The sequence below is a fragment of the Gloeophyllum trabeum genome (genome assembly GCF_000344685.1).
Source record: "Gloeophyllum trabeum ATCC 11539 unplaced genomic scaffold GLOTRscaffold_00009, whole genome shotgun sequence".
Classification (NCBI taxonomy): Eukaryota; Fungi; Basidiomycota; class Agaricomycetes; order Gloeophyllales; family Gloeophyllaceae; genus Gloeophyllum; species Gloeophyllum trabeum.
This window is the reverse complement of record NW_006920418.1, coordinates 919,290-935,090: the sequence shown is the minus strand read 5'-3', so window position 1 is coordinate 935,090 and position 15,801 is coordinate 919,290. Positions and strand designations below refer to the sequence as shown.

At 50.7% G+C, this 15,801-nt stretch overlaps 6 protein-coding genes across 6 annotated transcripts; 2 read left to right on the top strand and 4 right to left on the bottom strand.

Moving 5' to 3' along the window:
* Positions 1–35: 35 nt before the first annotated feature.
* Positions 36–2,886, bottom strand: GLOTRDRAFT_100489 (DEAD-domain-containing protein). Its single transcript, XM_007869267.1, has 10 exons — positions 2,633–2,886; positions 2,352–2,575; positions 2,202–2,300; positions 1,846–2,146; positions 1,542–1,795; positions 1,398–1,483; positions 720–745; positions 612–668; positions 404–557; positions 36–353 (listed from the first exon to the last, which is right to left on the bottom strand). The coding sequence occupies exons 1-10, from the start codon at positions 2,780–2,782 to the stop codon at positions 214–216; spliced, it is 1,491 nt and encodes a 496-aa protein (XP_007867458.1). The 5' UTR covers positions 2,783–2,886; the 3' UTR covers positions 36–213.
* A 264-nt stretch (positions 2,887–3,150) lies between these two features.
* GLOTRDRAFT_62641 (uncharacterized protein) lies at positions 3,151–4,641 on the bottom strand. The gene is made up of 8 exons (XM_007869266.1): positions 4,484–4,641; positions 4,349–4,429; positions 4,253–4,296; positions 3,973–4,035; positions 3,886–3,914; positions 3,761–3,836; positions 3,433–3,701; positions 3,151–3,382 (listed from the first exon to the last, which is right to left on the bottom strand). The coding sequence occupies exons 1-7, from the start codon at positions 4,512–4,514 to the stop codon at positions 3,459–3,461; spliced, it is 567 nt and encodes a 188-aa protein (XP_007867457.1). The 5' UTR covers positions 4,515–4,641; the 3' UTR covers positions 3,151–3,382; positions 3,433–3,458.
* A 172-nt stretch (positions 4,642–4,813) lies between these two features.
* Positions 4,814–6,197, top strand: GLOTRDRAFT_130511 (uncharacterized protein; the record flags this gene model as incomplete). Its single annotated transcript, XM_007869265.1, has 8 exons — positions 4,814–4,869; positions 4,920–4,967; positions 5,019–5,134; positions 5,200–5,290; positions 5,342–5,424; positions 5,484–5,648; positions 5,703–6,065; positions 6,118–6,197. The coding sequence occupies 8 exons, from the start codon at positions 4,814–4,816 to the stop codon at positions 6,195–6,197; spliced, it is 1,002 nt and encodes a 333-aa protein (XP_007867456.1).
* Positions 6,198–6,345: 148 nt separating this feature from the next.
* GLOTRDRAFT_44499 (uncharacterized protein) lies at positions 6,346–8,107 on the bottom strand (the record flags this gene model as incomplete). Its single annotated transcript, XM_007869055.1, has 8 exons — positions 6,346–6,709; positions 6,766–6,928; positions 6,980–7,441; positions 7,492–7,534; positions 7,588–7,698; positions 7,754–7,875; positions 7,926–8,006; positions 8,062–8,107. Coding segments are annotated over 8 exons (1,392 nt in total), but the record flags the coding sequence as incomplete, so codon positions are not given.
* A 326-nt stretch (positions 8,108–8,433) lies between these two features.
* GLOTRDRAFT_111557 (actin-like protein ARPC2) lies at positions 8,434–9,854 on the top strand. The gene is made up of 6 exons (XM_007869264.1): positions 8,434–8,464; positions 8,518–8,564; positions 8,618–8,856; positions 8,905–9,155; positions 9,206–9,546; positions 9,602–9,854. Exons 1-6 carry the CDS (start codon positions 8,450–8,452, stop codon positions 9,624–9,626), a joined length of 918 nt encoding a protein of 305 aa, XP_007867455.1. The 5' UTR covers positions 8,434–8,449; the 3' UTR covers positions 9,627–9,854.
* A 2,584-nt stretch (positions 9,855–12,438) lies between these two features.
* GLOTRDRAFT_130508 (uncharacterized protein) lies at positions 12,439–12,825 on the bottom strand (the record flags this gene model as incomplete). The annotated part of the gene is made up of 1 exon (XM_007869263.1): positions 12,439–12,825. The coding sequence occupies one exon, from the start codon at positions 12,823–12,825 to the stop codon at positions 12,439–12,441; it is 387 nt and encodes a 128-aa protein (XP_007867454.1).
* Positions 12,826–15,801: the final 2,976 nt, after the last annotated feature.

The window sequence follows — 15,801 nt, the reverse complement described above, 5'->3', positions numbered from 1 at the left end:
TTTGCGACCAGCCCGAAGCTGCAGTCAGGTTAACATATAACAATACACCCCATTGGCTGGGGTGCAACACGTTACCCGCGGAAGACAAGAGTACAGCAGCTCCTCAATCTATTACAACTCAGGGGATTTTACGCCATGGCGTCGGTACCTCCCCACCTCCAAGACATAGCAGTACAATAATTTATGCAGAATGTAGACCAAGCAATGCTATCCTCACCAGCGGCCGCCTCCGCCTCCGCCTCTACCTCCATAACCGCCTCCACCATAACCGCCCCCACCTCCACCGCGGTCAAATCTACCACCGCCTCCACCACCACCGCCCCTACCGCGACCGCCTCCACCTCCGTAGCGACCTGCGATGATGGTAAGTTTCACTACCGAAGAACAAGGGTGTCCAACTCACTGCGACCGCCGCCACCACCGGAGAACATACTCATCTCTTCTAGCTGAGGGGGTATCTCTGCTTTCGCTTCCCGGAGAATACTCAGAAGTTCCCGGGCAGACTTGGCATTATCGGTGGTGAAGTACGTGTAGGAGGTACCCTTCATCCCAGCGCGCTATATAACAAACCGGTCAGCTAGGGGACAATACCATCACTGATCAGGACTTACGCCAGTACGGCCGATACGATGGATGTAGTCCTCGCAGTTATTGGGGAAGTCATAATTCTACCAACCAAGGTCAGACGATCCATGAATCATCAGCAAGGAAATACGCACGATGACATAGCCTACGTCCTTCACGTCTGGGTGACGCAACGAACAGCCAGATAGACAATAGAGCAACAAAGGGCGCACGAGTATGAGTATGTCGAGAAAGGCAAGCATAGAAGTAGACATGAATCAATAAACATATCCAGATCACCAATAGACAAGCGCGTCGACAGCCACAGAGCGACTGACTACGGCCAAGCGTATACAAAGGGTTCCAGAGGGCCTTAATTAAACTGCTCAAAACTAAACAGTTCAAAAGCTAGTCCGGCTCGAAGACAGGCAAGGCAAGCGCATCTTGATGGGCCGACCAGAGGGGAAACGATCCAGGAGCGTTCCATAATCCACAGCTTTGAGAGTCCATAACCACCAGTCATGCCAAGGAACAGTGTTACAACGTTCGTTGGAAATCAGGCACAGACGCTCCAGTGCCTGGAGCGTCTATAATCCTGCTGGAGAGGTCAGAGGGATACTTAGCAAAGACCGAGATTCCTCTATCAAGCCATGCGCCTTGTAAGCTGTGCCTGTCGTCCGGTTGCGGGCCCTAGGAACCTGTGAAAGAACAATACGCTTGTAACCTGGATACCCGTAACATGCCTGGTGTCACAGGCAGGTCAACGGTGCATGTGGTCGCTCGCCACTCTGCGCACGACGTCGCAACGCTCGTCATAAAAAGGAAGAACGTACCAAGACCACGCGACGCAACATCGGTGGCAATCAAAATAGGCGAACGGCCGGCCTTGAACTCGCCCAATACCCAGTCCCGTTCACGTCTAACCAGGAACCAGGAATATTAGTGACAGCTAATGATCAGGAAGGCGATCAACGCACTGTTCCTTGTCACCGTGTATGGCCAAAGCAGGCCACCCGTCTTGACGGAGGTACTTGGTGATATCGTCCGCCACTCGTTTCGTGCCCACAAAAATCAGGACTTTGGCGTTCTCTGCGCTGATTTGGTCCAAATGCTTAATCAATTTGGAGCGCTTCTCAAACTCGCTGCAGACTTCCACGATTTGTTTGATGTTGTGATTCGCTGTTAGCTCCATGGAGCCAATGTTGACCTGGATGAAATCTCTTAAAAAGTCCTGAGGCAATGATTAGTGTCATGAATTGGCCGACGGAGAGGTAGTCTTACGTTGGCCAGTTTCTGCACGTCCTTCGGCCATGTGGCGCTGAACATGAGTGTTTGCCTGTCAGGCCGGATCTGCCCAACAATCTTCCTAATCTGTGGCTCGAAACCCATGTCTAGCATGCGATCCGCCTCGTCCATGACAAGGTAAGTCACACGGCGGAGATTTGTCTTTCCAGTTTCAAGCATATCGATCAAACGCCCCGGTGTGGCGATGACAACCTCGACACCACGCTGCAAGTCACGAATCTGAGGACCTTTGGGCGCTCCACCGTAGATAGCGGTATTGCGAATACGAGAATTAGACCTGCGAGGAAGGTTATCAGCACAAGCTGACATGTGTACAGAGCTAGTGAACGCACCCAAACTTCGTGCACTCCTGCTGTATTTGTACAGCAAGCTCACGCGTAGGAGCAAGGATTAGAGCGATTGGTCCGTCACCAGGTGCCAGCAACGGCTGCCTATAGAGAAGTTCAGTACATTGCTGTGAAGGGTGGTTCCAGTCCACTTACGCGTTGATATGCAACATCGCGGGCAGTGCAAATGCAATGGTCTTGCCACTACCCGTCTGCGCTATTGCGACAACATCCCTACCACTTAGTGCCATGGGCCATGCCTGACATTGAATGGCGGTTGGTGCGCTAAATCCTTGTGCGCGGATGGTGGACATGATGTATTCAGGGAAGCCCGCCTCGTCAAAGGTAGTAACAGGACGCGGCACGCCACGACCTTGAATCTAAAAAATGTTAGTCAACAACAGCGGAGACATCAAATGTGGGAAATTCCGACCAACCTTGATTTCCTTGTTGCGACGATACTCTTCGATTTCTCTGTCGCTCCGGGCACTGACACGTTTGTCTTCCACATAGAAATTTTTCTCGAACTTTGGCAGCTTCTCTAAATCCCAATTGATGGTGCGGAGACCTCCGCCCAACCCAGACATCTTGTCTTCGTAGCCTCCTCCTCCTCCCCAACCTCCTCCTCCACCTCCACCGTAGCTACCACCACCACCGCCGTAACCGCCGTAACCGCCGCCGTAACCACCGCCGTAGCCGCCGCCGCTGCCGTAATGACTCTGAAAATGGGAGACTCAGCAAGTAAAGAAGAAAAAAGCCGCGTGCCACGTACCATGTCTATGGGATAGTAAAGGATGGAGGGAAAAGAGAATGAAGTGTCGAGCAAATGCGGTGCCCATTTTCTTCATGTTCTGACAAAGCAACAGCAACAAGTGCAAACACGCGACGCCACCTGGCGCCACTCGGCGCGGGGCCACATTTGTCCCATGCTCAGCACCTCAGCACTGCAGCATGTCTTGTAAATCTTGGTAGAATTCTCGTCTAACTTTCTCGTCACTAATGCAATATGTCTGAGTAGCGCGCCCGCGCAACCCCTTGTTTTGTACAAAGTCGATCTATGCACTGAGTGCCTAGCACATGAGCTGCATAGGCTCAAATGGGTATAGATATTCAAGAGGAAGATATGGTAGTCGATAATAGACCCATAAAGTACGCAGACTTGATGGTGTATACAGTTCAGAGATCGGCTAATAGGAACGATGAGTGCGATGTCAGCACTGCAGATGAGTGGGCTTACTCTCTATAGCTGGTCGGACCCAATATTCACATTATCGGGCAACGATTGGACGCTCTCTTCCGTTTTTTCCTGGTGGGATCTGCGGGATAACGGTCCCGCATCTGTCGAACGAGGTCTTCGAAGACTTCAGTGACATGCCAGTTTCGTTTGGCAGACGTCTCATAGAACGGCAGAGCCCAACGAGTGGCAAGGTCCTGGATTGTATCTCTTTGCACTTCCCTCTCATTTACCAGGTCCATTTTGGTGCCGACGACCACTATTGGTACATTCTATGGAGTTCAAACATTTAGAACTTTGGAGGGATGCAGCGGAGCGGAGATCCACGCACTGTATTACCACCCTTTATCCTGTATATCTGCTGCCGCAGATTGTCAACTTCTCGCAGACTAGCTTCTTGTGTCAAACTATCGCCGGTTGTCAGAGATATTCATACCATGTAGCATCAATGCTCGCCTAAAGACCAAAATAAAGCCACGGCCTGACTGTGACAAGGAAGAGCAAATGTCAGACGTCGGTACCACAGGAAAGAGGGGCCAGAACCTTCATATAAACTTCGTTTAACGCGGTGAATTGCTCCGCACCCGCCGTATCAAGGACCTCAAGCTAAGTGACGCTCATAGTTAGTCCGTGATGCTGGGATTGCGTTTAGGGGGAACTGGCATGGCAAACTTCCAGAGTACGAATAACGGTCATGACACAGCCATTGTTGATAGTGCAGCATTCACATACCAGACTACAGAGGGAGGCTGATGGCAAGACGGGATTCGGCAGGCCTCTTCCCCTGGGGAAGGTATTAGAGACTCGGACGATCTCTGCTTACCGAATATAGGTCGCCGTCAACCTCGACATTGCGCCGGTACTCCTCTAAGGGCTGAGATTTAAGCCCTGTCCGCGGGGTGATAGCAGAGCAGCTTACCCTCTATGGTAGGGTCGTAGTTCTCGACGAATACATCACGAATGAACCTCACTGTGAGCGCAGACTTGCCAACTCCTCCAGCTGGAAACACTTTCTGGTTCCAAAATTAATCGTCCTCATTCTCCTGAGACTCACCTCCGAGCACCACAGCATTGAATTCCCGCATTGGAGGCGCAGATGCAGGATTCCTCAGGAGTGACTATTGCCGCTGGACAGATCCGGTGGTGCGGTCTCGTATCACTGCGCCTCAGGGTCAGACCTCGCAGGTCGCCAGATGGGAAGGGCGTCCAAGCTGCCGCTGGCGATTCGGAGACCGTGTGCTGAGCGTGTACACTGTACAGGGGACTTGCCAGTCTCCGGATCCGTCGTGGCGCCGCATCAAGTCCATGGGAAGAGACGCGTCCAAACTGTGGCTAGTACTTTTGTAGTCTGAGTCTCTCTTCGAATACGCGACGGTCGCCCAGTATGCCCCGTCCAAGGGTGTTTATGGACTTTGCTGTCGACAACAATCCCATAGGAAGGTCTGTTATACATCATAGCTCCTACGCCGTCGTGCTGAGCGATTTTGCAGGGTTGTTATCGAACTATTCAATGACGCAGCACCCAAAACATGCGAAAAGTGAGCCCGCATTCACCTGTTATCTGCTCGTATGTAACTTATAGCTGCCAGCTTCCGAGCTCTATGCACTGGGGAGAAGGGCCTGTCGCCAGTCTCGGAGCGTCCATTGTACTACAAGAATAGCATTATCCATCGTTCAATCCGGGACTTCATGATCCAGGGCGGAGGTACGTGGTGTCTTACACATTGTCCTGGTTCTTTCCCTCTAGCCCGTGACGACTCTCGTCCCCAGACTTTACGAAACGGAACGGCACAGGCGGCGAGAGCATCTATGGGGGTGCTTTTGAGGACGAGGACCTCTCCCGGCCCCTGGATTCTGAAGGGTACGCGCCCGAGCACGGCAATCCGCAGACATTCTGACCACCTGTCAATAGCTTGGTATGCATGGCCAACAAGGGTCCCAATACCAATGGTTCTCAATTCTTCGTCACGCTACGTGACTGCCCACATCTAAACGGTCCATACCCTGCCCAGCCATCACCTTTTCCTCCTCATGCTGACCTCACCGCACTTTAGGTAAGCATGTCGTATTTGGGAAAGTCATTAGAGGCTACGAGGAAGTCATCAAGAAGATTGCCGACATTCCCGTTGACGAGAAGGATCGTCCTCAGGTGCCCGTGGTCATTGCGAACTGCGGGGAACTACAGCTGAAGAGCAAGGCGCAAGCGGGTGATAGAAAGGGTAAGGCTATGTTCACTCAATTGCCCCGAAACGATCTCATAGCTGTAATCGCAGAGTCGGAGAAGTCGACGCAGTCGAGAGAACGGAGCGGAAGCGCGCCCTCTTCAGAAAGTGGAGATGAACGGTACGAGAAACACAAAAGGCGGAGGCGATCCCGCACACCCGAACGAGATCGCGAACACCGCAAGAAGCACAAGCATAAACGCAAGCATGGCAGAAGTCGCTCTCCAGGTGGCACCCAGGAAGCGAGTAATTCCAAGAAAGACGTGGATGTGGAGGAGACGCCCGAAGAGTATGATGCGAGATTAGAAAGGGAAGAGCAGGAGCGTCTTGCCGAGGAGCGGCGGAGACACTTGGAGTCCCTCAAGAGCAGATATGCGAACTCTGCAGAGAGTGAGACCGGGATTCGATTCAAAGGTACGGTAACATGACTGCCACACCACAGTTCTCTCTAACATCAGACTACCAGGCCGGGGACGAATGAAATATGTCGACCCTGAGGTACGCCAAGGTAGACAAACCGGCGATAACAACCTTTACAAACGTTGAAATAATCCGTGCCAATTCTGATGCGCGGGGCGATGGGACCAGATTTAAGGGGAGTGCTAACTCGGCGTGCTGAATAAGATATGGATAGCGTTTCAAAGCATCTTTCAATAAGTCAGGAGGACGTAACAATAGCTATACCATAGACCCTTCAAATAGCGACCTCCGCAATCTGAGAGGTAACCTCAGCAACCCGCTCATCAGTACTTTTAGAGGTCTCAGACGTGTCTTCAGTCCTCTCTGACGCAGACTCTTTGCGGCCCCCAGCTGCAGAGGCGAAGCTTACAGCGGGGCGCACGGTAGCAGTCTGGGCTGTAGAGCTGCGTGGTGAACTGGGCGTCGGGGGACTGGCAGTGGCAGGCGGAGGCGAGCGGGTGAAGTTGGAAGCGTTGCGCTCTGATCCTGTACGAGAACTGGTGCGCGACATGGGGTGCGAGACGCGTTCCTTAGTGGCTTCTCGCTCTCTTTCGATTTTCTGGAGGACTTCCTGTTCTCGGGCCGTGACGTCGACAGGCCTAAGTGAGGGATCCATGTCAAATGCCGTTCGACGTAACTTAAGGAAGGAACGTACTTCGCAGCCCCGAAGGGATTAGAACGACTCGAACTGGAACTCACTGTACTGGGCGCCATCTTGGGGGAAGCGAGAGGGGAAGGACTATTAGAGCCACTGGTTCGCGGCAAGAGTTCCAATTTCCTGCGACCCATCTGAGGTGTAGGAGGGGTGGACGCAGTCGCTGGATGCGGATCAGACTGGTATGAGGACGGAGAGGAACATGCAGACGCACGAGATGAACTGTTCCTAGTAACTGGTCTCGGCTTCGCAGAACTGCGCCAGTCAGAGGGCTCATCGCTCGCCGCTGTCTCTCGCGATTGATTCACCTCACTCCGACCCCGGACGCTGCCGAATTTACTGGTCGGCACCTCGTCTGTGCTGGGTTTGAATTTGCTTCCTATTGTCCACTGTTCGTCCGAGGGAGGGGCATGTACTTCGCCCCCCAGGAATCCCGAACCCCTCCGTCTAAATGACGGCGCTTCCGGCTCAGGAGCCGGCGCCCTGGCAGGTCGGCTGGAACGCCAGTCGCTCACGGACTCGTATGCAGATGCAGGCCGTTCACCCGACGGTCCTTCGAAGCGACGACGAGAGGAGTCACGCGAGCCTGGCGCATCAGGTAGTGGACCTTCGCGCCGCCAATTGCCGGAGAATTTTGCGTCGTCATCCGCTGCGCCAAAACCTCCACGCTCCTTGGCTATATACGCGGTTAGAGAAGCAGCATCGATGTTTGAGAGAGACGCTTACGGGGTTCTGCCACACTGACACGGATGGTGCGACCGGCAAAGTTCTTAAGGTAGGCGTAAGAACTTTCTGGCAGGAAGAGCTCATGCCATTACTCACTGATCCCGATTTGTCCAAAGCCTCCTTCAAGGAGTCCAAGTCAACAAATTCGACATATCCAAAGCCCTTCGGTTTATCTTCACGATCCTTGATGATTTTGGCGGATTTTACCTGTCACAACGTCAACAACCAGTGCGATTTGCAATAGTTATACGCGCAAACTTACCTTGGATCCGCCAAAGAACTCTTCCAACTCCGATTCCGTCAGATCAAAGGCGAGGTTGCCAATGAAAGCGGTATATGGGGGCTGAGTAGGGAGAGGTAAATCTTCCCTAGGCGGACGATCCGCTGTAACATGTGAGCCAGTGAGGGGGGATAATTGATGTGGGTGCACTAACGTCTGGAGGACATGAAGTCGTCCCGTCTTCCGAAACCTCTGTCACTTGGCCGGGAATGATCATCATCGGTACGCGCAGACGCTTCGTGGATCGTCAAAAGAGAGGACAATGAGACATATCTGAGTAAGACACTCACGGGCGGTGGGCAAAGAATCCATCTCGTCTGCCCATGAGCCCAGGGCTATGGCGACATATCAATTCGATGCTGAATGTGATCTCACAAAGTCCACTCGCCATTATCCCCAAGGAACTCGTTGAGAGACATTTTCTGGCCTTTCTTTGGCGCTACAAGACATATTCAGCGACGGGGTAGTTACAGTGAACAAGGCAGACGCACCCATTTTGTTTTGTCGGGTGATAGAAGTCTTGCAGTGTCTTTTGAAGTCACAGACTCGTGGAAGCAGTGTCGATTAGCGACTTGAAGCTTTCCGGCTGATGCCTAATGTTTGTCTCTGTTTGGTTTCGTGGCTCTCTCCCCGCGTCCAAGCCCGCCACTGCTGCGTGCCCCGCTGAACGCATCTGCCATGATTCTGCTAGAGGTCTGTTTACCTCGACGACGTTGTGAAAGCCTCCTGCTGACCGACTCGACCAGCCTCACAACGTTATTATCCAAACCACCCTCAGCGAGAAGCTAGTCAGGTAAGTAAAGGTCTCCGATTCCCGCTCGCGTACCGACCTACTCGTTGCAATAGGCCTTCTGCCCTTGAGGTCCAGTTCGTCGACTATGATGACGTCCGATTCCGACTCTCGACTCCTGAGCGTAAGACAGTGGTTCTGCTCTCGATGAATATCCGGTGCTGGGGCGATCTCGTCAAGCACGGTGCGCTCGATATCTTGAAGCGTGAATACGGGAGCCTGGTGAAGGACACCGCAGAACCGGAGTTCGACGTGAGCCTCGAGATCGATTTGGATCAGGTACCCTCCGACCCTGGTGCGTCGCTCATGATACCTTCCATGCGATGCTCTTAAGTGAATACAGAGGCTCGGGAGTCATTTGTCAAATCCGTCTCCCTGCTGAAGCGCAACGCTCTCGCCGCACCCTTTGAGCGCGCGTTCCAAACTCAGAAAGAATTGGAGGCATCCGGCAGTGGGCAGGGCGAACTTATGCAGATACATTACCGCGACGAAGAGGCCATCTACGTGCAAGCTTCTGCTGATCGTGTCACTGTGATCTTCTCGACGATATTCAAAGAGGAGACGGACAGAATCCTCGGAAAGGTTTTCCTCCAGGTAAATATGCGCCATCAGACTCCCGAACATGTTAAAGACCACTACTGTAGGAATTTGTTGACGCGAGACGGCTTCCAACTATTCAAAATGCCCCCCAAGTCCTCTATTCAAGTAGAGATCCACCCCTCGAAATAAGACATGTGCCGGGCCTGCGCGACACAGACGACATCGGCTATGTTACATTCGTGCTTTTCCCTCGTCATTTCGCCAACAAGCCTTTGGCTGAAGGCGCAATATCGCACATCCAGCTTTTCCGTGACTACCTGCACTATCATATCAAGTGCTCGAAGGCCTACATGCATTCTAGGATGCGTCATCGGGTGTCGGAGTTCCAGAAGGTTCTGAATCGTGCGAAGACTGAAGTTGCGACGGGAGAACGGAAGACAGTCAGGTTCGTCGGCCTTTTCTCTTTTGGTACTCCTGGAACTTACGTGTCGTGTGGATAGCGGGCGTACCTTAGTTTCAAGATAGAGTACATACTAAATACCAAGTGGAAACTGTTTTAGTTGCAGATTGGATCATGACCCCCGAAGTCATGTGTGGGCTTGTCAATGTGTCAGAACTTCTGATGGCCCCTTAGCAAATGCAGCTGTATTGAAGTAGAGCAGCTGAACTAATATTGAGTAATACCAACCTTGTATAGCCTAAAATGACAAAGATGAAACTGAGGAGTAGGATGCTCCTGGTTTCCAAGTGCCCTCAAGTCCCTGGTTGGACCAGCTGATGGCAAATGATCTATGAAGATATCATCCTACCATGGACATGGGGACATTGTCATATGAGTGTACAAGTTCTGGCAGCATGAAGCACTGCTCTAACACACTGGTTCCAACACTTGCACTGACAGAAGCTGTTATCAATGGTCTTATTAGGGACTGGCACAGTCGCGGGAATCCCGGAACCCGCCTGAGCGGGACCTCTTCCGCAGAAAAAGGCTTCCGCGGAAGTTTATTCCCACGTCATCCGCGGGAGTGGCTGTTACTCAATGCTGGCTTCTCATTGGCTGGGAGATGTCCGCGCCTGTCACCTCTCGATGTACTCGAGTATGTATCGCCAAGTACGGTTTCCGTGGGAGTTTCAAACTCCGCTTCCCGCGGAAATCCTTTCCGTGGAATTACCACAGGCAGTCCCCGGAAGGGCCCGTGCCAGTCCCTAGGTCTTATGTATTAGTACAATGTTACAGCAGTAATTAGCTGTACACAACATTTTTGTGAATTGTTCCTTTGATGTGTGCCCTTGTATTCAGTCATGAATTCTTGAGATTGCTGCATATAGTTGACCATGTGGAAAGACCCCAGTTCAGAGGCCAATCACAATCCTGTCAAGGGTGAGTCCTTGGCAGTTGTGGAGGGTAGTTGCATTGGCAAGCCTGAGAGGGAATTGGGGGTGTTGAACTTTCCAGCTTGAAAATGTTGGCTGGAAATCAAATGTAATCCTTCGAATGCAGCAGGTTTCATCACTGATGCTTGAGGTGGGCATCAAATTGTTGCATAGGAGCCACACTGTAATGAATTGACAATGTAGGCTCTAAACAACAACATCGGCATTCTTCACCAAACCCTTTTGTACTGATAAGTTGCACATGAGGAGGTAGTTTGAAACTTGCATTCAGGTCTAGCTGGTGATTTGGAACACCACCTCCCTGAACACAAATCACCATGCCTGCCCAGGTGCCCTCCCAATGATGTGAACCCCATGCTCCATCATGCAACACCCGCTCACCCTGACCTCGGCCCTACCACGCTACCCAGGAAGCCTCCATGTCGCCACAATGAAATTTCGGCAAGACCAGACACAATAGCACAGCCACTATTTCACAACATATATCCTGCACCCGATATGCTGCACAACATACACTGGGTCGAAAAGTATTCAAAAGCCTGGGTTATGTGGCAGTAGCTCGGGAATGATGGACCTTGATCCAATTTCATCTCATGCTCTAGACTATTATAGGCTACCTGAAAATGTATATGGAAAATTGGAGCCCACTACAAAGGATAGGAGGCTGGTACAGTATTTTTTCATGAAGGATAATGGTCCCAACCACTACCAGGCTCAAAGGTCAACAGTATACACAGCCAAGAACAGGCCAAAAATTTGCCAAAAATTGATATTTAGTATTCCCTCCCTTTGCCTTCATTAGTGCTGCCACCCTGTCTGGTAAACTGTCATACAACCTCCGCAAAAATCCTTTCCAATCCCATACCACTCCTCCTGGACTACTGCCCAAAGGTGATCCACCATCTCCGGCTGGGGGTCCCATTCATGTATCCTCCGCTTGAGGTAGTCCCATACATGCTCTATGATGTTCAGGTCAGGGGATTGTGCTGGCCATGGCAGGATATGGATGCCACTTCCAGACCCGGGCAACTTTTGAACAATGCTTTGGATCATTGTCTTGCTGGAAGAAGTAGTCTTGAGGCTTCATCCTATAATCGTGTAAGGTCCCAAGAAGATGATCGTCAAGAATTTGAACATAGCCAGGGCCTGCCAATGTTCCCGTAATCCAATGAAGTCTGCCGATGCCCTTGGATGTGATGCATCCCCAAACCGTCAGCTGCCCTCCACCAAACTTCCTTGTCTTCTGGGTATACCTGTGCTGTGCAGCATCTCCCTGCCTCCACCAACACATCTTCCTACCATCTGAGCCAACCATGCTGATCTTCAACTCATCAGAGAATATGACCCTGCACCACTGCCTAAACCTGCCGTGCCCACTTATGCCTCTCTGTCAGATAGGGGACCTCCCTCCACACTGCTGAGATCAACCCTTCCTCCTGAAGCGAACAGTGTTTGTGGAAACATGTGTGAAGTACTGGTCCTGGAGCTGCTTGGTGTTATTGATGCGCCCTTGATCCAGCTGGAGGACAGCAAAATGGTGATCAGACATGCTGAGAGCCCTCGGGCGGCCTGGTTTGGGCCTTGGGTAACAGGATCCAGTTCGCTCGAACCACTTGATTACATAGGAAATTGTCAAATATGACCTTCTGGAGCCTTTTGCAATGTCTGACAGTTCTGCACTAGCACACCCAGACCTGATGATACAACCACATGTAGAAGGGCTTGTATAAGTTATAGGTAGGCAATTGACAAAGTAGAGTCGCAATACAGTGAGTTGTCATTGGCTTGCTTGAGTGCATAGGCCGCAATCCCACAGCGGACATCTGGAGGAGCATCAGGATGACGACATGCCTGCTCTTGCCACCATGCTGCCTTCAAAGAAGGCAATCACCCACCGCATTTCTTCGACCAACAAGAGACATTCCTCCTCCCAGCATTCAGCTCAGGCCTTTGCCTTGACCCATTCCATGCACATGCTGTCATTGAACTCCCTAGTCCCATCCTCACTGCTATCACCCATTGATCCTTGCCGTACAGTCCATATCCAAGATATCTCATAGCAGCTTTGCCAATTGTCCTTGTCCTTTTCCTTGGCTTTCTCATCTTCCTCCTTGCCTGGTCCCTGGATATCTTCATCACAAAGGATTAGCCGTTGGTTGCACCAGTCCCCCAGTGCATCAAGGCTCTCCAAGGCAGTGCAAGCACTACGGTAACGTTGGGCAGCACAAAGCATCTTCAAGTTGAAGTGCGTATAGAGGGACCTCATCCAAGTATTGGCCTTCTGACCAGTACTGGAAATGTGGTTCTTCTTGAACTCCTTGATGTCCATGAGAATACGGTGTTGGGGCGGATTTCAATGAGGCTGTCATGAGCTTGGGCAATGCGCAGCATGATCTCGTTCGCAATTAGGGACATTGGTAGTGAGGAGCGGAGAGCCAGAGGGACACACTGATGAAGAGTTATGGAGGCTGCAGCACACACAGTGCGCCCTACACAACTCACCTGTATTGGTTGGATGCTAATGCTACTGGTAAAGCTCATATGAACGACCCTTGTCATTAGGCAGCAGAGCTGCAGGGTTTATATACACTGTGGCCCATAAGCTGACTAAGCTACATGGAATATCCCTAATCCTACTGAGCCCCACCTATGATGTCACTGACCCACATGAGCTCCATGCCTTGTACAATAGTGGAATATACCAGAATGTTCCAGAGGGTTCCAGTATGTTCTGGTACATTGTAGAACCTGGCAGCTAAGTCAGCACCTAGTTCAACACTCCCCCTTGCTAAGTGCCGCTGATAATTGTGCAGGCAAGTGTTGGGCTGACTTAGATCACTTTTAGAACCTAAGTCTGAGTTGTGCTCTGAAGCGCAAGAACTTGACATGTCCTAAGTTCTTAGTGAACATGTCTGCAGGGTCATTTTCGCTGTCAATGTAGAATACTTCAACTTTCTTCTGCTCAACGACTTCCCTGATATAATGATAGTAAATGTTAATATGTTTAGACCTTCGCTCGGTGACAGGATTGGGTGCAAGGAATATAGATCCTTGGTTGTCACCGCAAATAGGATGGGGCCAAGTTGGTAGCCTAACTCATTGAAGAGTGTCTAACCCATACACATTGGCGGCTACAATCACTGAGCACCATGTACTTGGCTTCAGTGGAGGATAGCGCAACAGTTTTTGTGCTCTTGACTGCCAAATGAATATGCCATTCGCTAATTTGAGGAAGTAACCAGTTTGGGACTTCTTTGGACTGGGATCTTATGCCCAGTCTGAATCAGTGCAAGCAGTAATAACAAGTCCACTAGCACCATCAAAAGCTAGTGTGTAATTGCGAGTGCCAATTATATAGCAGCAGATATACAGCACTTTATCCAAGTGGGCTTGAGATGGATTAGCAGCAAATTGTGCTAACTTGGTCACTGCATAGCTGATATCTGGTTGAGTTCCAAGCATAATGTAAAGAAGGAACTGATCACGGTTTGCAACTGGCTACAAAGGGTATGATTGACTGGGCCATTGTTAGGCTCAGGTTGATAACCTGCAGGGAGAGGAGTTGGTGCAGATTTTGCATTCTGCATGCCACAATGCTGCAGCACTTTATCAAGGTAGGCAATCTCATCGAGATGAATTTCTCGGCCTTGCCTTGTAATGCACATGTGTAAGAATGCCTTGACATCACCAAGGTCCCTGCATTCCCACTTATTCATGAATCGTGTCTTAACATCTGACACGAGGGACTTGTCCTTGCCAAAAGGACAAGGCATCGTCAACATAGATGACAATAATTACCATGCAGCCATCTTTCTCAATGAGAAGATGCCAGCATCAGGAGTTAGATGTTTGCAGCTCCAAAGACTCAGCAAGTGTGCACCACCAAGCAAGCCCCGCTTGCTTAAGTCTGTAGAGTGCACAGCACAGTCTAGAAACCTTGTGCTCCTGGCCTTTTACAGCAAAGCCTTCAGGTTGTTCCATAAATTTGCTCATCCAGTTTGCCATAAAGGTAGGCATTGCGCACATCGAGTCTAGATACGTGCCAGTCCTCAAGTGCTGCTAGCATGAGCATAAGGTGCACTGTCTCAAAATGCACAACTGGTGAGAATATTTGGTCGAAGTCTATACCTTCAACCTGCGAGAAGCCTCTAGCGACTAATCTCATTCTATGACGTCCATCAGTTTTGACGTCAAATACCCAGCGACATTTTATGACTTTATGCCCTTTAGGGCAGTCAACCAAGTCAAAGACTCTGCACCAACAAAGTGCATCGAATTCTTTGTGGCAAGCAGCTCTCCATTCCTTCTGCTTCTCTGGTGGTAAGCGAAGGATATCATGGTACATCCATTCTCTGACATTGGATGTGTCTGGATCATCTGCCTCAGGCAAAATTGCCTTCAGAAGCAGGTCATTAATCAATGGTACTCCCCCTTCCCGGCATAGCTGTGCCAGAAGTAACTCATCAGCGTCTTGTTCAGACTGCAGGTGAGAGGCTTCAGGAGCGACTGGCTCATGTGAAGCACCCGGGGATCGAGCTGGAGGGTCGCAAGGTGGAGGGGCAGAGCTAGGTCTTCTGCTTAGACTGGTGAGGTATGCGAGACGTCTTAGTTTTTTCACCAACTAAATCCTTCCTTATCTGACTCAATGTTGCGATAGGTTTCTATGGGATTCTGCGATTCACCATAGATATTACCCAGGCGAGTTACTGGTTTCCTTTCTCTCACTGGTCTCTGCGGCTCATCTTGTGGTGCATGATCCCCTGGAGGTGGAGAGCCACTCTAGCCGCATTGACTGCGCTTTGTCCATTATAGTCCAAATAAAGTGCTCAGCGTGACCATTCTGTTGGTGCGCTGTCAGACTAGGAGATCGTTCGAATGCCAAACTAAGCTGTCGCTGCGCGCTGAACGTATCCCTTCCAGGCCTGAACTGTACCACAAGTACCAGCTTCAAGCCACTACATTTGGAATATACAGATCGGTAATGGAAGGTTTGGTGGACAGTATCTTCAATAACTGGCTGGGAATCGACAATGAAGACATATACGACATTGACTTCAATCATGCAAAGCACTTGCTGATGCAAGGAGAACAGTTTCGGCGCAGCATCAAAGCAGGAGGACTGTGAGAATATTCAGGGCGCAGAATATTCTAGGAGGATCCGAGACATTCCACTGTTTTCCCTTGACATGACTCATTCTATGTCCATATGACTCATTCCATGCCTTTATGACTCACTCCCTTACATATGACTCATGCTATGCGGATATGACTCATTCTATGTCAATATGACTCATGCTATTCCCTT